Source organism: Dryobates pubescens, chromosome 30 (genome assembly GCF_014839835.1).
Source record: "Dryobates pubescens isolate bDryPub1 chromosome 30, bDryPub1.pri, whole genome shotgun sequence".
NCBI lineage: Eukaryota > Metazoa > Chordata > Aves > Piciformes > Picidae > Dryobates > Dryobates pubescens.
In genome coordinates this window covers 12,786,868-12,810,064 of record NC_071641.1, presented here as the reverse complement: position 1 = coordinate 12,810,064, position 23,197 = coordinate 12,786,868, and the positions used below count along the sequence as shown (strand labels likewise).

Below are 23,197 nucleotides of genomic sequence, written 5' to 3'. Positions count from 1 at the left end.
GTGAACTCTGCAGCAGGCAGCAAACCTTCCCTGCAGCCAGGGCTGCTCGTGGGAGGTGTTTTAGCATAATGAATCTCCCTTTGCTTCCAGGGGAGCAGCACCAAAGAGTATTTCCTCCAGAGGACTTTGCAGAGCCTCCAACGCTACTTCTACCTGATTGCTTTCAACTACTATCTCCATGAGCAGGTAAGCCCCACCCCCACCAAGCCCCCCAGAACTCCTCCTTCGCTCTGGTGTTTCCTTCCCCCCCTGCAGCGGGAGGGGAGGGAGGGGCTGGGCGTTTCCACCTCTGTGCTTCCAAAGGTGCTTTTGAGTGGGCTCCTGGCTTGTGCCCTGGGCTGGGGGTGCGAGCCCAAGCTGATGGCACATCCCTCCCCCCCTGGCTCCCTCCCCCTTGCCGGCAGTACCCCCTGGGCTTTGCCCTCAGCTTCAGCAGGTGGATGTGCAGGCACCCCGAGCTCTACCGGCTGCAGGCAGAGATGAACTCCTCGGAGCTCAGCGTCGCCGGGGACCTCGTCACCAAGGGGACACGGGTGCTGGTGAGTACCCAGCCTGGGCACAGGGGGTAGGGCTGGGGGGGGCTCCTCCTTGGCCCCCTTCCCCACCCTCAAATAGGTTCTTTTGGTGGGATGGGAGGAGTGAGAAGTTTTGTTGTTGTAGGGCAGACGTTGAGTTTTGGGGGGTCTCCAGGAACCTGCTGGGGGCCTCAGGTCTGTGTCCTGCTGGCATCCTCTGCAAAGGTCATAGAATTGTTAGGGTTGGAAGGGACCTCAAGGATCAGCCAGTTCCAAGCCCCCTGCCATGGGCAGGGACACCTCACACTACAGCAGGCTGCTAACTGGTGGTAGTGATAGGACTGGGGGGAATGGAGCAAAACCAGATGTGGTTAGATTCAGACTGGATGTTAGGAAGAAGTTATTCCCCATGAGGGTGGTGAGAGACTGGCACAGGTTGCCCAGGGAGGTGGTGGAAGCCTCATCCCTGGAGGTTTAGAAGGCCAGGCTGGATGTGGCTCTGAGCAACCTGATGTAGGGTTGGAAGGGACCTCAAGGATTATCCAATTCCAACCCCCCCTGCTATGGGCAGGGACACCTCACACTAGATCAGGATGGGCAGGTGGGGGCCTGTAAGGGGTATGAAGAAAGGTAGAGATGATCTCTTGAGCAGGGCCTGTTGTGACAGGACAAGGGGTGAGAGTCTGAAACTGAAAGAGGGAGATTCAGACTGGAGAGAAGGAAGAAATGTTTGACACTGAGGGTGGTGAGACCCTGGCCCAGGTTGCCCAGACAGGTGGTGGAAGCCTCATCCCTGGAATCATACCAGGTCAGGTTGTTGTTGGGCTCTGAGCAACCTGCTCTAGCTGCAGATGTCCCTGCTGACTGCAGTGGAGGTGGGTTACATGACCTTTAAATGTCCTTTACAATTGAGAACACTCAAGGCTACCATATGGCCAGAAACCTCCTGTGCACATGAGTGTGTCCAGCCCCACAGAGCCAGGGTGCTGGGATGCTGGAGTGCCCCATGATGCCAGCCTGAGCTGCTGGCATAGCTGCAGCTTCATCTTTCTTGGAAGTCTTTGTCTGTGGTGGGGTAAGGGAGTCCAGAGCTGTTGGCAGCTTGCTGCTGCAAGAAGGAGATACACTTACACTTAGAGCAGGTTGGAAAAGACCTTCGAGATCATCCAGTCCAACCTCTCACCCAGCACCATCTGATCAACTCAACCATGGCACCAAGCACCCCATCCAGACTCTTCCCAAACACCTCCAGTGATGGTGACTCCACCACCTCCCTGGGCAGCACATCCCAAGGGCCAATCTCTCTCTCTCTCTGTGAAGAATTACTTCCTCACATCCAGCCTAAACCTCCCCTGGCACAGCTTGAGACTGTGTCCCCTTGTTCTGGTGCTGGGTGCCTGGGAGAAGAGCCCAACCAAGAACAGTACAGAGCAATCAAATCTTTTTTTTCCCCATTATAAATAAGGATGTGTCTAGGAATACTTTGAAATGGGTGTGGGCTGCTTTCCCACTAGGGCCAATCAATGGCTAGATAATCAAACTGAGCCAAGCCCAGCACTCCTCCATGTTTACCCAACCCAAACACTCTACATCTATCTGGGGACAATATTAAACTTCATTTTTAATAGTCACCTAAGAGCTAGCTCCAATTCCGTGTGAGAAATGCTTTCAAGTGCCATTGGATTACAGCATGATTCAGAGCATTTAGTTTAGCCTTAGGGAGAAAAAGACCAGAAGCTGCTGTTAGTTCTTCAAGCCTTCAGTTTGTTCTCACCACTGCCGTTTCTGTTTCCTCCCTCTCCTGGTTTGAGACCTCACTGAAGAACAGAATTTGTCCTGATCTTTTACTGCTCAGCTCAATCTCTTCTAACTGCCTGCACCTTCTGAAGTTAATGGCCCTGAGTGTATCCCCCACCTCTGAAATGCAGCCCTGGGGCTTACTGGTGTTGGGACATGGCTTCATGGCCCTGCTGGTGTTGGGTGGACAGCTGGACCAGAGCACAGAATGATAGAATGGTCCAGGCTGGAAGGGACCTCCAAAGGTCATCTGGTCCAACCTCTCCACAGTCAGCAGGGACATCCCCAACTAGATCAGGCTGCCCAGGGCCCTGTTGAGCTTCACCTTAGAATAGAATAGAATAGAATAGACTAGACCAGGTTGGAAGAGACCTTCGAGATCCTGGAGTCCAACCTATCACCCAACACCATCTAATCAACTGAAGAATATCTCCAGGGAAGGAGCCCCAAACACCTCCCTGGGCAACCTGTGCCAGTGTTCCACCACCCTCATAGTAAAGAACTTGTTCCTAACATCCACTCTAAATCTGCCTTTCTCAACTTTGTATCCACTGCCCCTTGCCCTGTCCCTGCAGGCCTTTGCAAACAGTCTCTCTCCATCCTTCCTGTAGCCCCCTTCAGGTACTGGCAGGCTGCTATTGGGTCTCCCCAGAGCCTCCTCTCCTCCGGCTGAACACCCCCAGCTCCCTCAGCCTGTGCTTGTAGCAGAGCTGCTCCAACCCCCTGATCACTGTCATGGCTCTCCTCTGGACCTGCTCTACCAGCTCCATTTCCTTCCTATATTGAGGGCTCCAGACCTGCACACAGATCTTGCAGGCCTTTTCCAACCAAAATGATCCTATGGCTCTATGTCAGGCTCTATGTCTGATTCTCCCTCTCTATTCTGCCCTGGTGAGACCCCACCTGGAGTACTGCATCCAGTTCTGGAGCCCCTAGTACAAAAAGGTTCTGGAGGTGCTGGAAGGTGTCCAGAGCAGGGCCATGAGGATGAGCAGAGGGCTGGAGCTGCTCTGCTGTGGAGACAGACTGAGAGAGTTGGGGCTGTGCAGTCTGGAGAGGAGAAGGCTCCCAGGAGACCTCATTGTGGCCTTCCAGGATCTGGAGGGGGCTACAGGAAAGCTGGGGAGGGACTTTTGAGGGTGTCAGGCAGTGATAGGACTGGGGGGGATGGAGCAAAACTAGAAGTGGGGAGATTGAGATTGGCTGTGAGGAAGAAGTTGTTCCCCATGAGGGTGGTGAGAGCCTGGCACAGGCTGCCCAGGGAGGTGGTGGCAGCCTCCTGCCTGGAGGTGTTTGCAGCCAGGCTGGAGGTGGCTGTGAGCAACCTGCTGTGGTGTGAGGTGTCCCTGCCCATGGCAGGGGTTGGAGCTGGCTGAGCCTTGAGGTCCCTTCCAGCCCTGGCAGATCTATGAACAGTAGCTTTAGATGGGATGGGCCTGGGGACATCTCCTGAGCCTGGACAGCGGCAGAGCGGTTGCAGTGTGCCGGGAGCCCTCCCGCACACCCCTGGGGGGGCCTGTGGGTGGGAAGGGGGCAGGTGCCAGGTGCCCTGCCCTGGGGGCACAGCCCTTGCCTCAGGTGTTGCCCCTCTGCAGGTGGCAGACGAACGCTTCTGCCCGGACGTGCTGAGCACCGCCAGGGACATGAGCGTGGCCAACTTCCGACGGGTGCCCAAGATGCCAGTCTATGGGATGGCACAACCCAGCTGCAAGGTGAGGGACAGGCGCCCCCCCGGGGCGAGAAGCGGCACCTGCAGGGGCGGTGCCCTCACCCTCTGTGGCATTCTTGGGCCACGCCTTTGAAATTTGTCACAGGTCTTGAACAGAAAAGTAGTAAAACGTAAATAAGTCACTGTGGGGGTGGCAAGGACGAGCGGGAGGAGGCTGAACAGCCCCTCTGGAAGAGACACGGGGCTGGAGCTGAGTGCACCGATGGACAGGCGGGGGCTGCCGTAGGTGCCAGCCCCTCTGGGGGTGCTGCCTTAGGTGCCAGCCCCTCGGAGGGTAGCTGCCTTAGGTGCCAGCCCCTCGGAGGGTAGCTGCCTTAGGTGCCAGCCCCTCGGAGGGTAGCTGCCGTAGGTGGCAGCCCCTCGGAGGGTAGCTGCCTTAGGTGCCAGCCCCTCGGAGGGTAGCTGCCGTAGGTGCCAGCCCCTCGGAGGGTAGCTGCCTTAGGTGCCACCCCTCGGAGGGTAGCTGCCTTAGGTGCCAGCCCCTCGGAGGGTAGCTGCCTTACGTGCCAGCCCCTCGGAGGGTAGCTGCCTTAGGTGCCAGCCCCTCGGAGGGTAGCTGCCATAGGCGCCAGCCCCTCGGAGGGTAGCTGCCGTAGGTGCCAGCCCCTCGGAGGGTAGCTGCCTTAGGCGCCAGCCCCTCGGAGGGTAGCTGCCTTAGGTGCCAGCCCCTCGGAGGGTAGCTGCTGTAGGTGCCAGCCCCTCGGAGGGGGCTGCCTTAGGTGCCAGCCCCTCGGAGGGTAGCTGCCGTAGGTGCCAGCCCCTCGGAGGGTAGCTGCTGTAGGTGCCAGCCCCTCGGAGGGTAGCTGCCATAGGTGCCAGCCCCTCGGAGGGTAGCTGCCTTAGGTGCCAGCCCCTCGGAGGGTAGCTGCCGTAGGTGCCAGCCCCTCGGAGGGTAGCTGCCTTAGGTGCCAGCCCCTCGGAGGGTAGCTGCCTTAGGTGGCAGCCCCTCGGAGGGTAGCTGCCTTAGGTGCCAGCCCCTCGGAGGGTAGCTGCCATAGGTGCCAGCCCCTCGGAGGGTAGCTGCCTTAGGTGCCAGCCCCTCGGAGGGTAGCTGCTGTAGGTGCCAGCCCCTCGGAGGGTAGCTGCCGTAGGTGCCAGCCCCTCGGAGGGGGCTGCCGTAGGTGCCAGCCCCTCGGAGGGTAGCTGCCTTAGGTGCCAGCCCCTCAGAGGGTAGCTGCCTTAGGTGCCAGCCCCTCGGAGGGTAGCTGCCTTAGGTGCCAGCCCCTCGGAGGGTAGCTGCCGTAGGTGCCAGCCCCTCGGAGGGAAGCTGCCTTAGGTGCCAGCCCCTCGGAGGGTAGCTGCTGTAGGTGCCAGCCCCTCGGAGGGTAGCTGCCGTAGGTGCCAGCCCCTCGGAGGGTAGCTGCTGTAGGTGCCAGCCCCTCGGAGGGTAGCTGCCGTAGGTGCCAGCCCCTCGGAGGGAAGCTGCCTTAGGTGCCAGCCCCTCGGAGGGTAGCTGCCGTAGGTGCCAGCCCCTCGGAGGGTAGCTGCCGTAGGTGCCAGCCCCTCGGAGGGAAGCTGCCGTAGGTGCCAGCCCCTCGGAGGGTAGCTGCCTTAGGTGCCAGCCCCTCGGAGGGTAGCTGCCGTAGGTGCCAGCCCCTCGGAGGGAAGCTGCTGTAGGTGCCAGCCCCTCGGAGGGTAGCTGCCTTAGGTGCCAGACCCTCGGAGGGTAGCTGCCGTAGGTGCCAGCCCCTCGGAGGGAAGCTGCTGTAGGTGCCAGCCCCTCGGAGGGTAGCTGCCTTAGGTGCCAGCCCCTCGGAGGGTAGCTGCCGTAGGTGCCAGCCCCTCGGAGGGTAGCTGCCGTAGGTGCCAGCCCCTCGGAGGGTAGCTGCCTTAGGTGCCAGCCCCTCGGAGGGTAGCTGCTGTAGGTGCCAGCCCCTCGGAGGGTAGCTGCCGTAGGTGCCAGCCCCTCGGAGGGGGCTGCCATAGGTGCCAGCCCCTCGGAGGGAAGCTGCCGTAGGTGCCAGCCTTCTTCACTCTGGGAGAGAGCCTAACTTGCTTCTGCTTGACCTTGGCTGCATTGTTTTGTTATGAACTTCTCTGCTTCTGTCTCTTCTCCCTTCTGTGCAGGGGGTCAGGGGGAGGCAGGGAAGGAGCTAGTTGCTTCCCCTGGTCTTTGACCAGCAGGGTCCTGTGCTGTTTATTAGCTGTACATCCCTGTCAGTATTGTGACTCCTGGGTATCTTGTACATCTTCACTGCATCCCTTTGTGGATTGTAGCTTTGCTTGTAAACACAGCTCCCATTTGCTTCCAACTGAGCTGGCAAAGCTCATGGTGGGGGGGATGAAATTTCAACCCACCACAGGCAGTTTTAGGCTATGCCTTTAAAAATTTGTCAACAGCTCTCAAACAGAAAGGAGCAGAAAGGAACTAAATCCCCACGGGGGGAGCAGGGGCACCTGCAGCAGCTCTGCCCTCACCTCTGTGGTGACTTTAGCCTATGCCTTGAAAAGTTTTTCAGCAGCTCTCCAGCAGAAAGTGGTAAACAAATCACTCATTGGGGGTAAGAAGGAAGATAATGATAGCCCCAAACAATCCCACTGGGAGACATTATGGACTCAAACCAGTTGTGGAAAGCAATTCTGTCTCTCTCTTCTCACTTCCTTGGGCTGGGAGATACTAACTGGCTTCTGCTGGGCCTTGGCTGCCCTGCTGTGTTGTGACTGGTATTAACTTCTCTGTCTCTCCTTTCTCTTATCCCTTTTTGTCCAGGGGGGGTTCAGGAAGGGGACAGGGAAGGGGAAGCTATTAGCTCCCCTGTTTTTGGCCAGGGAGGGTCCTTGTGCTGTTCACTAGTTGTAAGCACCTGTACCTGGTGTAAATACATCCATTGCAGACCGTTGTTTGCTTGTAAATACAGCTTTCATTAGCTTCCAGCTGAGCTGGCCTGGCAAGCCTAACGCTGAGGGGGGGGTGTGTGTGTAATTTTCACCCCATCCCACCCTGGCTCTCCCCACACCCCTTCCCGCAGAGCCTGGGCAGCGTGCTGCGGTACCTGACGGATGCCAAGCGCAAGCACGCCCGCATCGTCTGGGTCAGCCTGCGGGAGGAAGCTGTGCTGGAGGCCAACGACCAGATCTATACCCTGAGGGAGCCTGGCCACTTGGAGGAGCTGATCCCTGTGCCTGCTGCCTCACCCCAGCAGCTGGAGGTGAGCTCTTTCCCAGGAGCCTTGGTGAGCGGTGTCCGCAGGCCGTGGCAGTCACTCACCCCTGGGGCTGCTTTGGGCTGCTGCTTTTCTCTGTCATGGTTGGTTTGGGTGGGAGGGGACTTCCAAAGGTCATCCAGCCCAACCCCCTCTGCAGTCAGCAGGGGCACCTAGATCAGGTTGCTCAGAGCCCTGTTGAGCCTCACCTTGAATATCTCCAGGGATGGAGCCTCAACTGCCTACCTGGGCAACCTGTTGCAGTGTTGCACTGCCCTTGTAGTAAAGAACTTGTTCCTAACAGGCACCCAGCACCAGAACAAGAGGACACAGGCTCAAGCTGCGCCAAGGGAGGTTTAGGCTGGAGGTTAGGAAGAAGTTCTTCATAGAAAGAGAGATTGAAGGGCAACGAAGTTGGTGAGGGGCTTGGAACACAGCCCTGTGAGGAGAGGCTGAGGGAGCTGGGGTTGCTTAGCCTGCAGAAGAGGAGGCTCAGGGGAGACCTTCTTGCTCTCTGCAACTCCCTGAAGGGAGGTTGTAGTCAGGCAGAGGTTGGTCTCTTCTCCCAGGCACCCAGTACCAGAACAAGAGGACACAGTCTCAGGCTGCACCAGGGGAGGTTTAGGCTGGAGGTTAGGAGGAAGTTTTACACAGAGAGAGTGATTGCCCGTTGGGATGGGCTGCCCGAGGAGGTGGTGAGGTCGCCGTCGCTGGGGGCGTTCAGGACGAGGCTTGACAGGATGCTTGGTGCCATGGTTTGGTTGATCAGATGGTGCTGGGTGATAGGTTGCACTGGATGATCTTGAGGGTCTCTTCCAACCTGGTCTATTCTATTCTATTCTATTGGCCATTGGGATGTGCTGTCCAAGGAGGTGGTGGAGCCCCCATCCCTGGAGGTGTTCAGGAAGAGCCTGGATGGGGTGCTTGGTGCCCGATGGTGCTGGGTGATAGGTTGCACTGGATGATCTCAAAGGTCTCTTCCAACCTGGTTTATCCTATTCTGTTCTGTTCTGTTTTATCCTCTGCAGAAGCTAGAGGCCACCCTGAAGGCCGACCTGCTGAAGTGCCAGAAGTGGCTGGAGGTGTACCTGGAATCAGAGAAGCAGATGAAGATGTTCAAGAGCTGCCTGACCACGCAGGAGATCTTCAGCCAACAGAAGAGCTCCTACCAGGGCCTGACCTACCGCCGCATCCCCATCCCTGACTTCTGCGCTCCCAAGGAGCAGGTACCCGGGGATGGGGGGCTGCTGCTGCTGCCCTCTCCCCAAGCCATCCCTCCAGTGTCACTGGGGTGCCACCCAGCCCTGGGACTGTGCTGGTGTGGGGTGCTTGCTGGGGCAAGGAGGGTCCCCAGAGAGATGCTGTGTGGAGATCCTGGGTACCTTCAGCCCAGTCAGGCTGCTGGGCTGGATCCAGTGACAAGGAGCTGGGGGGTGGTTAGCCAGGAGGCTGTAGGACAAGGGGGATCCCATGCTGGGGATGGGAGGTGGGCAGCCTGTGCTGACCTGTGGTGGGCTACACCCATAAAAACCTACTGGTTTGCCCCTTGGCAGGACTTTGACCGGCTGCTGGAGGCGATGAGGAGTGCCTTGGCGGAGGACTCGAGGGCTGCCTTCGTCTTCAACTGCTCCAGCGGCCGGGGCAGGACCACCACGGCCATGGTCATCGCTGTCCTCACCCTCTGGCACTTCAATGTGGGTGCCAGGGTCTGCAGCTCTGCCTGAGGATTTGTGGGAGAGCTGCAAGGGGTGTAGGGAGGGCCAGGGTGGGCTGTGGACATCTGTTTGTTGGCTTCTTGCGGTGCCCAGCCCTCCAGGAGCGGTGTGGGGGCATCCCTGGTGGGCCCTTACCTTGTCCTCAAGAGGCCCCACCCTTAGGACCAAGGGTTAAGGGCATGGACCTCCATGCAGAGCAATATTTTGCGCTTCTCTGCCCATGCAGGGAGAAGGTGAAGGATGCTTGAGGTCCTGGTGGGTTGGGGTCTGCATTTCAGCTCAGCTGTAGGGTGGTGGGGACAGGGCTGTGCAGCCCCTCACAGCACCATTCTCTGACCATCCCAGGGCTTCCCTGAGATGAGTGAGGAGGAAATTGTCAGCGTGCCTGATGCCAAGTACACCAAAGGGGAGTTTGAGGTGAGTCCATGGGCCTGATTCAGTCCTAGAGGGTCCCCCCCCCAAGCCTGCTCCTCGCTACCTCAGCCACAGATGCTTGTTTGGAGGGGCTGAGGCCTCTCCTGAGCAAGGACTGAGTGATGGGGCTGAGGCGAGGAGGCACCTGGTAAAGGCCCTGCTGCTTCTGCCCATGCTCCAGGTGGTGATGAAGGTGGTCCAGCTGCTGCCTGACGGTCACAGGATGAAGAAGGAGGTGGACATGGCCCTGGACACCGTCAGTGAGACCATGACCCCCATGCACTATCACCTCCGGGAGATCATCATCTGCACCTTCCGCCAGGTGAGCCTCTGCCTCTGCTCCCTGCCCTGGGGCCGCCAGGCACGCAGCTGCCAGCCAGCACAAGCCTCCTGGAGCTGCTAGGGGTCTCAAGTTCAAGTTTTCTGGCATGCTACCTGGGAGGTGCCAGGGCTCTCTGGATCGTGGTCATCCACTGCTGTCTTGCATCCTGTGCCATCCTGCATCCCGTTCTGCATCCCATCTGCCCAGTGCCATCCTCATCCCACCCAGCATTCTCCATCCCAGCCACCATCCTGCCTGCCTGGTGCCATCCCACAGCCCATTCAGCATCCTGTGTCCCAGGATGCCATCCAGAATCTTGCCTGGTTGATGCCATCCCATGACCCACCAAGGATCCTGCTCGCCTGGTGCCATCCTGCATCTCACCCATCTGGCACTGTCCTGCATCCCCCTAGGCGTCCTGCTCACCTGGTGCCATCCTGCATCTCACCCATCTGGCACTGTCCTGCATCCCCCCAGGCGTCCTGCTCACCTGGTGCCATCCTGCATCTCACCCATCTGGCACTGTCCTGCATCCCCCCAGGCGTCCTGCTCACCTGGTGCCATCCTGCATCTCACCCATCTGGCACTGTCCTGCATCCCCCCAGGCGTCCTGCTCACCTGGTGCCATCCTGCATCTCACCCATCTGGCACTGTCCTGCATCCCCCCAGGCGTCCTGCTCACCTGGTGCCATCCTGCATCTCACCCATCTGGCACTGTCCTGCATCCCACCAAGCACCCTGCTCACCTGGTGCCATCCTGCATCTCACCCATCTGGCACTGTCCTGCATCCCCCCAAGCATCCTGCCCATCTGATGCCAACCTGCATCTCACCCATCTGGCACTCTCCTGCATCCCCCCAAGCATCCTGCTCATCTGGTACCATCCTACATCCCACTCATCCTCCTGTATCCCACCCAGCATCCTGCTCATCAGCTCCCATCCTGCATCCCGCCCAGCACCCCACCTGTCTGGTGCCATCCTGCATCCCACCCCAGCATCCTGCCCATCTAGCACCATTCTGCATCCCAGCTCCCAGTCCCAAATCCCATCTCACATCCCACCCATCCAGCCGTGCACAGCCAGCAGAGGGCAGGCCTGGTCCATCCTGCTCCACTTCCAGCCCTAAGGACTTCTCCAGCCCCTCTGAGCCTGGGAGGAGGGATCCAGCCTCGGGAGGACACCCACACATGCCCACGCAGGAGGCATCCCAGAGGCAGCTGAGCCTGTGGGCTTCAGCTTGGTTTTCTGTGGGAGCTGCTGTGGAGCCAATGCAGGGAAGCAAGGACAATTTCTCTTCTATTTGGGGTTTTTTTTGAGCTGTGCAACATTTTGATTTGGGCCCTGGAAGGGCTGAGCTTGGGCCTTGGCATCTTCCCTGCCCAGGCTGGTGTCCCCCACATCTCCACCAGTGATGCTCTTGCCCACACCTGCCACAGAATCATGGAATTGTCAGGGCTGGAAGGGACCTCAAGGCTCAGCCAGCTCCAACCCCCTGCCATGGGCAGGGACACCTCACACCACAGCAGGTTGCTCACAGCCACCTCCAGCCTGGCTGCAAACACCTCCAGGCAGGAGGCTGCCACCACCTCCCTGGGCAGCCTGTGCCAGGCTCTCACCACCCTCCTGGGCAACTTCTTCCTCACCTCCAATCTGAATCTCCCCACTTCTAGTTTTGCTCCATCCCCCCCAGTCCTATCCCTCCCTGACACCCTCAGAAGTCCCTCCCCAGCTTTCCTGTAGCTCCCTTCAGATCCTGGAAGGCCACAATTAGGTCTCCTGGGAGCCTTCTCCTCTCCAGACTGAACAGCCCCAACTCCCTCAGTCTGTCCTCACAGCAGAGCAGCTCCAGCCCTCTGCTCCTCCTCCTGGCCCTGCTCTGGACACCCTCCAGCACCTCCAGATCCTTCCTGGCACAGAGGCTCCAGACCTGGCCCCAGAGCTGCAGCTGTGGTCTCAGCAGAGTGGAGCAGAGGGGCAGAATCCCCTCCCTGCCCTGCTGGCCACACTTCTCTTGCTGCAGCCCAGGCTCTGCTTGGCTCTCTGGGCTGCAAGTGCTCCCTGCTGGCTCCTGGGGAGCTTCTCCTCCCCCAGCACCCCAAGGCCTTTTCTTCTGGGCTGCTCTCAACCTTTTTTCAGTCAGTGGCCACCAACAACTGACCCAAAGCATTTAATGACCTGGTAACAGCCACAGCTCCATGGGCTTTCCCTCCTGATTTATTTGGATCCTCAGTGGGGTTTTTGGGGCTAAAATCCTTGGGATGAGCTGCTGGGAACTGACTCTTTGCTGCTGTGACATCATGTGGGACAATTCAGGTCAGTTTATTCCCCTCCCCACCCCACTGTGTGTTGTGGGGAGGTGCCCACCCCACAGGTGGGAAGTTTCACCTCCTTGATTGCATCCTTTGGTGTTCTGGAGCTAAAACCTCCCTTGCTGCCTGCTCCTGGATTTAATTCTGCTCCCTGGTGACTCTCCCACCCCAGTGCTGCTCAGCCTAGGGGGATTCCAGGAGGATGACCCTGGCCAAGGAGTCTCAGCAGCTGCTCCTCCTGTGGTTTTCATTGGAGTGCCATTCCCATGACCTCCTGGTCCCTCTTCCTGGGGCTTGGTGCTCAGGACCAGCCCATGGGTGTTCCTGGGCCATATCCTGTTTCCTGGCTGGCTGTATCCACCTCACCCTGGCAGGATGAGGAGGGAATTCTCTGCTCTCTCCCACACCTTCTGCCTGAGGAAGAGCCTCTGCTCGCTGCCAGCAGTTTGCATTTCCCTCTTGGCTGCTCCATCCATCCCTCCCCTTGGGTTGGGATGGGTGAATTTGATGTAATTCCATGTATAGCCATGCAATTCCATGTGGAATTGTGTAGCCTAGGCATTCTCTTAGTGGGCTTTTAACTAAGGTGTGGTTGGTGCTTAGAGAACTGGGGGGGAGTGGGGGGTGAAGACAAGGAAGGAAAAGTTCCTCTGGTGCTTGCTTGGGGTTGTTCCCACTCCTCCCACCCTGCACTGGGAGGAAAGAGTGGAGAATGTAAGAAAACAATAAATTATAGGAGCATATAATGATGAATAAAAGGGCTGCCCAGGGAGGTGGTGGTGGAGTCACCCCCCCCGGGGGTGTTCAAGAGGCCTGTGGACATGGCCCCTGGGGACGTGGTTTAGTGGCCATGGTGGAGTTAGGTTGCTGTGTGCTGTAGGCTGGAGTCCTGTGGTTGGAATCACAGGAGGTGAGGGGTTGGAAGGGACCTCCAGAGGTCATCAAGTCCAAGCCCCCTGACAGAGCAGGACCCTAGAATCCAGCACAGGTCAGACACAGGAACACATCCAGACAGGGCTGGAAGGTCTCCAGAGAAGGAGACTCCACAACCTCTGCCCCAGGGCTCTGTGACCCTCACAGTGCAGAAGTTCCTCCTCATGCTGAGCTGGAACCTCCTGTGCTGCAGCTTCCATCCACTGCCCCTTGTGTCCCTTCTTCGCCTCCTTATGGGGCTTGACCTCACCTCTTCACTCTGCATCTTCTGCACACCTCCCATGCCCAGTGTGAAGCCACACAGACCACCCCTGGAGCAGGGGCTCCCCTGCCTCCCCCAGAACCAGGGGCTGCAACCCCAGTGCTGCATGGAGCTCAAGGGCAGCTTGGATGCCCCATCCAACCCGCCCCATCGGCGTCCTCCTGCTTCAGAGGGTCCCTGAGCCAGGGTTGGGCAGGGATGGGAACTCACAGGGCACAAATCCCTCTCCAGCTTTGCTCCAGCTCTGCTGCTGTGGTTTAGGTCACTATTGAAGCCCAAGGGATGGAGTCAATGCTGGGAGAAAACGTCCTGGAAGGGGAGGAGGAGCCAGAGCTCATGGCTGGGATGTCTGCCATCTTCTTTGACGTCCAGCTGCGGCCCATCAAGCGCAGGAGTCTCTGCCTGGGTGCAGGAGGTGCCTGCAGGCTGTGCTCCTGAGGCAGGCAGCTCAGGCATCTCAGCTGGGCTCTTGCTGCTTGCAGGGGAAGTCGGGCAGGGATGAGAAGGAGAGGCGGACGCTGCACCTGAGGAGCCTGCAGTACCTGGAGCGCTACCTCTACCTGATTCTCTTCAACTCCTACCTGCACCTGGAGAAGAAGGACTCCTGGCAGCGGCCCTTCAGCCTCTGGATGCGTGAGGTAAGGCTCTCCCTGCAGGCTCCTCCCTTCCACCTCCCATTTGCAGGCTGCTGGGCAGCCCTGGAGCGCAGAGCGGCAGGGGCTGGAAAGGACCTCTGGGCGTCATCCAGTCCAACCCCCCAGCTAAAGCAGGGCACCCACAGCAGCTTCCCAGGAGCACAGTGGCCAGGTGGGGGTTGGAGTCTCTCCAGAGCAGGAGGCTCCACAACCTCTCTGGGCAGCCTGCTCCAGGGCTCCAGCAGCCTCACAGCAAAGAAGTTATTCCTGATGCTCAGATGGAAGCTCCTGGGTTCCAGTTTGTGCTCACTGCCCCTTGTCCTGTCACTGGGCACCAGTGCAAAGGGTCTGGCCCCATCCTCTTGTCCCCCACCCTTTAGTTATTGATCAGCCTTGATCAGATCCCCTCTCAGGCTGCTCTTCTCCAGGGCTCTCAGCTTTCCCTCCTCACAGAGATGCTCCAAGCCCCTCAGCATCCTTGTGGAGTCCTCTGGCCCCTACTCATCAGTTTCTGTCTCTCTTCAACTGGGGAGAGCAGAACTGGGCCCAGCACTCCAGATGTGGCCTCTCTAGGGCAGAGTAGAGGGACAGGAGAACCTCCTTAGCCCTGCTGGCCACACTCTTCTGAGTGCAGCCCAGGATCCCAGTGGCCTTCCTGGCCATGAGGGCACATTGCTGGCTCATGATGAGCTGCTTGTCCATCAGCACTCCCACATCCTTTTCTGTGGAGCTGCTCTTATGTGGCTCTCATGGCTCTTGCTAGAATAGAATAGAATTAACCAGGCTGGAAGAGCCCTCAGAGATCATCCAGTCCAACCTATCACCCAGCACCATCTGATCAACTCAACCATGGCACCAAGCGCCTCATCCAGGCTCTTCCTAAACACCTCCAGGGATGGGGACTCCACCACCTCCCTGGGCAGCACATTCCAAGGGCTTCTTGCTGGGAAGAGCTTTCTCCTCACCTCCAGCCTAAACCTCCCCTGGCACAGTTTGAGACTGTGTCCTCTTGTTCTGGTGCTGGGTGCCTGGGAGAAGAGACCAACCCCCACCTGGCTACAACCTCCCTTCAGGGAGTTGGAGAGAGCAAGAAGGTCTCCTCTGAGCCTCCTCTTCTCCAGGCTAAGCAACCCCAGCTCCCTCAGTGAGAGAAGTGGCATCCCACCACAGGGATGGACTGCTCCACCCCACCCCAAACTTGCCCTTTTCTCCTCTTTTGAGTTCCCCAGGGTTTTATTTTGGTCTGCTGGTTGTGTTTGCAGCACCAGGGGCTAGGAAGCCATCATCTAACCCCAGTGGGCCCCTCTGCCTGGCTTGGTGAGCTTGGCTGGCTCTCCTTGCACCCAACTCCACCATCTCTGTTCTCCTTGCAGCATATTAAACATACTATACCATGGCCAAACAGGGTAGGGAGAGGAAAGAAGAATCAAAATCAGCCCTGCTTTGCCTTGTCCTGCTGGGGTGGGTGGCACAGGGGATGAAGGACTCATGAGGATGAAGAGGCTGGCGCTGGGCAGCCAAAAAAAAAGTGGGTGTATCACCTTTGGAAGAAAGGGGAGGCAACCCATGGAATGTTTAAAGATGTTGCTAGATCATGTAGGAAGAAAATTAGGGAGGCAAAAGCACATTTGGAGCTTAGCCTGGCCTCTGCTGTGAAGGACAACAAATAAATACATGAATAGCAAGAGGAAGGGCAGGGACAACCTCCACTCCTTGGTGGACATGGAGAGGAATGCTGTAACAAAGGATGAGGAGAAGGCAGAGTTACTTCACACCTTCTTTGCCTCAATTTTTACTAGCAGGGCAGAATGTCTTCCACACAGCTGGCCTGCAGAGCTGGCAGGAGCCAGGGAGCTGCATAGTTTCCCTGTGTTCCAGGAGCAGGCAGTTGGAGCTCTCCTCAGCCACTTGGATCCCCACAAGTCCATGGGACCAGATGGGATCCATCCCAGGGTGCTGAGAGAGCTGGCAGATGAGCTGCCAAGATGCTCTCCATCATTTTTCATCAGTCCTGGCTCACTGGAGAGGTCCCAGAGGACTGGAAGCTGGCCAAGGTGATGCCCATCCACAAGCAGGGCAGGTTGGATAAGCCAGGGAATTACAGGCCTGTCAGCCTGACCTCAGTGCCAGGCAAGATCATGGAACAGGTCATCCTGAGTGCAGTCACACAGCACTTAGAGGATGGCCAAGGGATCAGGCCCAGCCAGCATGGGTTTAGGAAGGGCAGGTCCTGCCTGACCAACCTGATCTCCTTCCATGCCCAGGTGACTGCCTGGTGGATGTGGGGCAGGCTGTGGATGTAGTCTGCCTGGACTTCAGCAAGGCCTTTGACATTGTCCCCCACAGCAACCTCCTGGCCAAGCTGTCAGCCCATGGCTTGGATGGGAGCACACTGCATTGGGTTAGGAACTGGCTGGAGGCTGAGTCCAGAGAGTGGTGGTGAATGGTGCCACAGCCAGCTGGCAGCCAGGCACCAGTGGTGTGCCCCAGGGATCAGTGCTGGGCCCTGTGCTCTTTAACATCTTTATTGATGATCTGGATGAGGGCATTGAGTCCATCAGCAGTAAGTTTGCAGATGACATCAAGCTGGGGGCAGGAGTTGATCTGCTGGAGGGTAGAGAAGCTCTGCAGAGGGATCTGGACAGGCTGGGCAGATGGGCAGAGGCCAAGGGCAGGAGATTGAACACATCCAAGTGCCAGGGGCTGCACATTGGCCACAGCAACCCCAGGCAGAGCTACAGGCTGGGGTCAGAGTGGCTGAGAGCAGCCAAACAGAGAGGGACCTGGGGGTAGTGGTTGAGAGTAGGCTGAACATGAGCCTGCAGTGTGCCCAGGTGGCCAAGAAGGCCAATGGCATCCTGGCCTGCATCAGGAACAGTGTGGCCAGCAGGAGCAGGGAGGGCATTGTGCCCCTGGACTCAGCACTGGTTAGGCCACACCTTGAGTCCTGTGTCCAGTTCTGGGCCCCTCAGGTTAGGAAAGAGGTTGAGCTGCTGGAAGGTGTCCAGAGAAGGGCAACAAAGCTGGGGAGGGGTCTGGAGCACAGCCCTGTGAGGAGAGGCTGAGGGAGCTGGGGTTGCTTAGCCTGCAGAAGAGGAGGCTCAGGGGAGACCTTCTTGCTCTCTCCAACTCCCTGCAAGGAGGTTGTAGCCAGGTGGGGGTTGGTCTCTTCTCCCAGGCACCCAGCACCAGAACAAGAGGACACAGTCTCAAGCTGTGCCAGGGGAGATTTAGGCTGGAGGTTAGGAAGAAGTTCTTCCCAGCAAGAGAGATTGGCCATTGGGATGTGCTGCCCAGGGAGGTGGTGGAGTCCCCATCATTGGAGGTGTTCAGGAGGAGCCTGGATGGGGTGCTTGGTGCCATGGGTCAGTTGTTCAGGTGGGTTGGATGGGCTGAGGGGTTGGACTCGATGATCTTGGAGGTCTCTTCCAACCTGGTTTATTATTGTTAATATTATTATTACTGAAAGAGTCTGGCACCATCTGACAAATGCAGTGAGGGGGTTGATGGAGACCCCAGATGCCCCCAGCTTCCTGCTTTTTGTCCCTTCTGTAATTGTTATTATGCAGGGATGAGTTTTTCTCTCCTGGCTTTTGGCTGTGTGGGAAAATCTTCCTCCCCTGCCTGGCCTCCGCCAGCACCACTAATTCGTGCTGGCGTGTTTGATCTGCTGGGCAGCAGATGAAAGTGGTGGCCACCAGCTCTGCTCCCTCGGCCCCATCTCCCTGGGGAGGGGCTGCAGTGAGGGCAAGGGGGTGGCCAGTGCCCATCCTGGCATGGCATCCCAGTTATGTCACTGTTTACATTGCCCAGCAGCAGGGGCAGGGAGCTGCTGGAGATGTGTGGTGCTTGCTGGGGGCTGGGTGTGGGGAGCGTGGCTTGGAAGGCTGTGGCTGAGATGGAGCCTCCTGAGATGTAAGCCCCATAGATGGAACTCCTTTAACTGTAGGACCCTCAAAAGGAACTCACTTAGATGTAAGACCCTTAGAAGGAACTCCTTTAGGTGTAAGCTAACTTAGGTGCAAGCCCCTCAGAAGGGGCTGCCTTGGGTGCAACCTCCTGTGTATGGAGTCCCCATAGAAGCAAGCCCTTAGATGGAGCAGCAGGAGACCTCTTAGCTTCAAGCACATGGGAGGAAAGCCCTTAGGTGCAACACCCTAGATTAGAGCCCTCTGTATGGAGACCTCATAGATGCAAGACCTGTAGTGGAAGCAACTGAGATGTGAGCCCCCTTGGCCCTTGGATGCAGTCCCCTGCAGCTGGGGCCCCCTTGGATGCAGTCCCCTGCAGCTGGGGGCCCCTTGGATGCAGTCCCCTGCAGCTGGGGGCCCCTTGGATGCAGTCCCCTGCAGCTGGGGGCCCCTTGGATGCAGTCCCCTGCAGCTGGGGCCCCCTTGGATGCAGTCCCCTGCAGCTGGGGCCCCCTTGGATGCAGTCCCCTGCAGCTGGGGCCCCCTTGGATGCAGTCCCCTGCAGCTGGGGCCCCCTTGGATGCAGTCCCCTGCAGCTGGGGCCCCCTTGGATGCAGTCCCCTGCAGCTGGGGGCCCCCTTGGATGCAGTCCCCTGCAGCTGGGGGCCCCTTGGATGCAGTCCCCTGCAGCTGGGGCCCCCTTAGAAGCAAGGTCCTAGATTTGAGTTCTGTGGATGGAGCCTCCTCAGATTTGAGATCCTCTAGATGGAGCCTCCTGAGATTCAAGCCCCTGCAGCTGCAGCCTCTTTAGATGCAAACTCCTGCAGCTGGAGCCTCTTTAGATGCAGGCCCCTGCAGCTGCAGCCTCCTTAGATGCAGGCCCCTGCAGCTGCAGCCTCCTTAGATGCAGGCCCCTGCAGCTGCAGCCTCCTCAGATGCAGGCCCCTGCAGCTGGAGCCTCCTCAGATGCAAACCCCTGCAGCTGGAGCCTCCTCAGATGCAGGCCCCTGCAGCTGGAGCCTCTTTAGCTTCAGGCCCCTGCAGCTGGAGCCTCCTCAGATGCAAACCCCTGCAGCTGGAGCCTCTTTAGCTTCAGGCCCCTGCAGCTGGAGCCTCTTTAGCTTCAGGCCCCTGCAGCTGGAGCCTCCTTAGCTGCAGGCCCCTAGCTGCAGGCCCATTAGATAGAGCCTCTTTTGATGGAGCTGCCTTGCTGCTGCATCTTTGCTGTTGGGCTTTCCCTCCGCCCCCCGAGCCCTCCCCTGTCAGCTGGAGCTGGTGGCGCAGCGGAGGCCTGCCCAGCCCCTGGACACAAGGAGCCTTTGACCCCCAGAGCTCCCCTTCCCTCTGCACAATCCCAGGTTTGCAGCTGCAACAAGGCCCCATTGTGGCTTTGCTGGCAGGAGGGTGCCAAAGCCAACAAACCCTGCGCCGCCTGACCCCGGCAGCGAGGCACAGCTCCGAGAGTGAACAATCCCTGGCTGGAGCGGGGCGCTGGCGCCGGGGCCGGGGCGGACAGAGGCTGCTTGTGGATACCTGGGTGTGAGGAGAGGCTGGGGACCTTCCCAGCCTGTCCTGTGCTGCTGAATGGGTTGGTCAGTGACCTGGGGGAGGGGATGGGGGCTCCCCACAGTGGATTTGCAGGTGACACCGAGTTGGGTGGAAGCACTGAAGGTTCAGAGGAGAAGGATCAGGGGGATGGAGCTGCTCTGCTCTGAGGACAGGCTGAGGGAGCTGTTCAGCATAGAGATGAGTATGCTCTGGGGAGACCTGACAGCAGCCTCCCAGTACCTGAAGGGGACCACAGGAAGGATGGAGAGAGGCAGTTCACAAGGGTCTGCAGGGACAGGACAAGGGGCAATGGCTTCAGATCAGAGAGAGGCAAATTTAGATTGGACATCAGGAAGTTCTTCTCTCTGAGGGTGGTGGAACACAGGAACAGGTTGCCTGGGGAGATGGTTGAGGCCTCATCCCTGGAGATATTCAAGGTGAGGCTCGAGGAGGCTCTGGGCAGCCTGATCTAGTTGGGGATGTCCCTGCTGACTGCAGGGAGGTCAGACTGGATGGGGCTCCCTCCCAGCCTGGACCATTCTGTGATTCATCTGTTGGCATGTGGGAAGGCTCTGCAGAGGGATCAGGACCGGGCTGGATCAATGGGCTAAGGCAGAGGGGATGGGGTTCAACGAGGCCAAGTGCTGGGTCCGGCGCTTGGGTCACCACAGCCCCTGTGGATGCTCCAGGCTTGGGGCAGAGGGGCTGGAAAAGGCCTAGCAGAAAAGGATCTGGGGGAGCTGGTCACCAGCAGCTGAACAAGAGCCAGAGTGTGCCTGGGTGGGCAGGAAGGCCAGCAGCATCCTGGCCTGGATCAGCAGCAGTGTGGCCAGCAGGAGTAGGGCAGTCATTGTCCCCTTGTGCTCAGCACTGCTGAGGCCACACCTGGAGTACTGCCTTTAGTTTTGGGCTCCTCACTCCGAGAGGGACATTGAGGGGCTGGAGTGTGTCCAGAGAAGGGCAGTGCAGCTGGGGAAGGGTCTGGAGAACAGGGCTGGTGAGGAGCAGCTGTGGGAACTGGGGGTGTTCAGCCTGGAGAAAGGGAGGCTGAGGGAAGACCTTCTGGTTCTCTATGGCTACCAGAAAGAAGGTTGCAGCCAGGTAGGTGTTGGTCTCTTCTCTCAAAGTACAAGTGACAGGGCAAGAGGAAACTGCCTCAAGTTGCAGCAGGGGAGGCTTAAGTTGGATATTAAGAAAAGTTTCTTTACTGAAATAGTAGCCAAGCATGGGACCAGGCTGCCCAGGGCAGTGGTGAAGCCTCCAGCCCTAGATTTAGAAGCTGTGTAGATGTGCTGAGGAACAAGCTGAGGGAGAGAAGGTTTAGACTGGATCTGATGAAGAAGTTCTTCAGTAGGAGGGTGGTGGCACTCTGGAATAGGTTGCCCAGGGAGGTTGTGGATGCTTCTTCCCTGGAGGTCTTCAAGGCCAGGTTGGATGAGGTCTTGGACAACTGTGTCTAGCTGAGAGGTGTCTGCCCCCGTGGCAGTAGGGTTGGAGTGGATGATCCCTGAGGTCCCTTTCAACCTGAGCCATTCTATGGTTCTATGTTTGGTGACCTGGCAGTGCTGGGATGACAGCTGGACTCGGATGAAGGCTCTGAGGAGACCTTCTTGTGGCCTTCCAGTAAATGAAGGGGGCTACAAGGAAGCTGGGGAGGGACTCTTGAGGGTGTCAGGGAGTGATAGGACTGGGGGGATGGAGCAAAACTAGAAGTGGGGAGATTCAGATTGGAGGTGAGGAAGAAGTTGTTCCCCAGGAGGGTGGTGAGAGCCTGGCACAGGCTGCCCAGGGAGGTGGTGGCAGCCTCCTGCCTGGAGGTGTTTGCAGCCAGGCTGGAGGTGGCTGTGAGCAACCTGCTGTGGTGTGAGGTGTCCCTGGCCATGGCAGGGGGTTGGAGCTGGCTGAGCCTTGAGGTCCCTTCCAGCCCTGACAGTTCCATGGTTCGATGACCTGGAAGGTCTCCTCCAACCCAAACAATTCTCTGAGTCTAAAACCTTTACCCAGGAGGAGGACAGAGCTGGGGCCGGGGGAGGAGGAATTCAGTCTTGTCCCTCTCTTTTTCAGGTGGCTGCAGTGGCTGGCATCTACGAGGTCCTCAACCAGTTGGGCTTCCCAGAGCTGGAGAGCCTGGAGGGCAAGGTGCTGAGCACGCTGCGGGGCCGCTGGCAAGCCCAGGCCGGCACCTCCCGCCCCTTCCGCGGGGACTTTGGGTAGGGCCTGGGGCGCCGAGAGCCTCCCTGCTGGGGAGGGCAGGGGGGGACAGAGAGGCTGAAGACTGTTTGCCCAAAAAAGGGGGTGTGGGGAGGGAGGGGCCGAGCCCTGGGGCCTGGGAATGCCTGGGGGATCTTTGGGATGCAATAAAAGTCTTGTAAATTGCCGCTGGCTGCTCGGAGGCAGGTGCGGAACGGCGAGGGGCTGGGCTGGGGGCGATGGGGACTGGGGAAGCTGCTCTGCAATGCTGGGATGCCACTGCCTGGGTTTGGTGGATGCATGGAATTATTGGGCCAGGTTTCTTCAGCCCAGCCTGACTCTCTCCCTAAAGCAGAGCAGAGCCCCCCCGAAGGACGCCGTGCGTCTCTGCCCCGCGGCGGCAGTCCCTGCGCGCCCACAGCTGCACCGTGCTGCCGCTCGCGCCGCAGCTGCAGCCAGACCTCCGTGTGTCTGAGTGTCCTCTCCACCAGCTGGCTGGTGATCCCCAACTGGGAGGAGTGGGTGACACCCTGACAGGCTGTGCTGTCGCTCAGGGAGACCTGCACAGGCTTGGAGAGTTGGGTGGAGGGGAGCCTGATCAAGTTCAACAAGGGCTGTTGCACTCTCTGCTCCTGTACCCAGGGAGGAGCAACCCCCTGCAGCAGTACAGGTGAGGAGGTGACCTGCTGGAAAGCAGCTCTGCAGAGAAGAACTTGGGACTGTTGGTGGACAAGCAGCTCATCATGAGCCAGCAATGTGCCCTCATGGCCAGGAAGGCCACTGGGATCCTGGGCTGCACTCAGAAGAGTGTGGCCATCAGGGCTAAGGAGGTTCTCCTGTCCCTCTACTCTGCCCTAGAGAGGCCACATCTGGAGTGCTGGGCCCAGTTCTGCTCTCCCCAGTTGAAGAGAGACAGAAACTGATGAGTAGGGGCCAGAGGACTCCACAAGGATGCTGAGGGGCTTGGAGCATCTCTGAGGAGGGAAAGCTGAGAGCCCTGGAGAAGAGCAGCCTGAGAGGGGATCTGATCAAGGCTGATCAATAACTAAAGGGTGGGGGACAAGAGGATGGGGCCAGACCCTTTGCACTGGTGCCCAGTGACAGGACAAGGGGCAGTGAGCACAAACTGGAACCCAGGAGCTTCCATCTGAGCATCAGGAATAACTTCTTTGCTGTGAGGCTGCTGGAGCCCTGGAGCAGGCTGCCCAGAGAGGTTGTGGAGCCTCCTGCTCTGGAGAGACTCCAACCCCCACCTGGCCACTGTGCTCCTGGGAAGCTGCTGTGGGTGCCCTGCTTTGTTGGACTGCAGTATGGACTACACAATGTATACAGTATGCAAAGTACTCTGTCCAGTATAGGTAATAAATCCCCCAGGTCAGGATGGAAGTGCACAGCCAAATGTCTTAGCAAGGCTTCATGGTGCAACCATGGCTGGTTGGGACGAAGGGAAGGAGTGAAATCATGAGCTGAACTTGCAGGGAAAGTCCATTTGCTGCAGCAGTCACAGTGGAAGAATTGCAGGGGGGCAGGAGAAGTGTTGGGGACCAGGTCCCTCAGCATCCCTGGGGGAGCTGTCCCCCATGTCCCTGCTGCTCCCCTCACACTGACACCCACCCTGGGCTCTTCTTTGGTGTGAGAGTGCAGCAGTCCTGGAGCAGGCTGCCCAGAGAGGTTGTGGAATCTCCTCCTCTGGTGAGATTCCCAACCCCACCTGGCCATGGGGATCCTGGGCAAGCTGCTGTGGGTGTCTGTGCTTTAGGAAATGTGTGAGGG

At 58.5% G+C, this 23,197-nt stretch overlaps 1 protein-coding gene across 1 annotated transcript in view; it reads left to right on the top strand.

The window, feature by feature from the left end:
- PALD1 (phosphatase domain containing paladin 1) overlaps positions 1–21,482 on the top strand; it is a 46,729-nt gene extending 25,247 nt beyond the window's left edge. Inside the window, exons 11-20 of the mRNA XM_054174747.1 lie at positions 91–186; positions 405–539; positions 3,908–4,024; positions 7,011–7,190; positions 8,213–8,410; positions 8,738–8,878; positions 9,245–9,316; positions 9,495–9,635; positions 13,623–13,778; positions 21,299–21,482. Of these exons, the coding sequence (XP_054030722.1) occupies positions 91–186; positions 405–539; positions 3,908–4,024; positions 7,011–7,190; positions 8,213–8,410; positions 8,738–8,878; positions 9,245–9,316; positions 9,495–9,635; positions 13,623–13,778; positions 21,299–21,448 (1,386 nt within the window). The 3' untranslated portion in view covers positions 21,449–21,482. The remainder of the gene's footprint in view (positions 1–90; positions 187–404; positions 540–3,907; positions 4,025–7,010; positions 7,191–8,212; positions 8,411–8,737; positions 8,879–9,244; positions 9,317–9,494; positions 9,636–13,622; positions 13,779–21,298) is intronic.
- Positions 21,483–23,197: the final 1,715 nt, after the last annotated feature.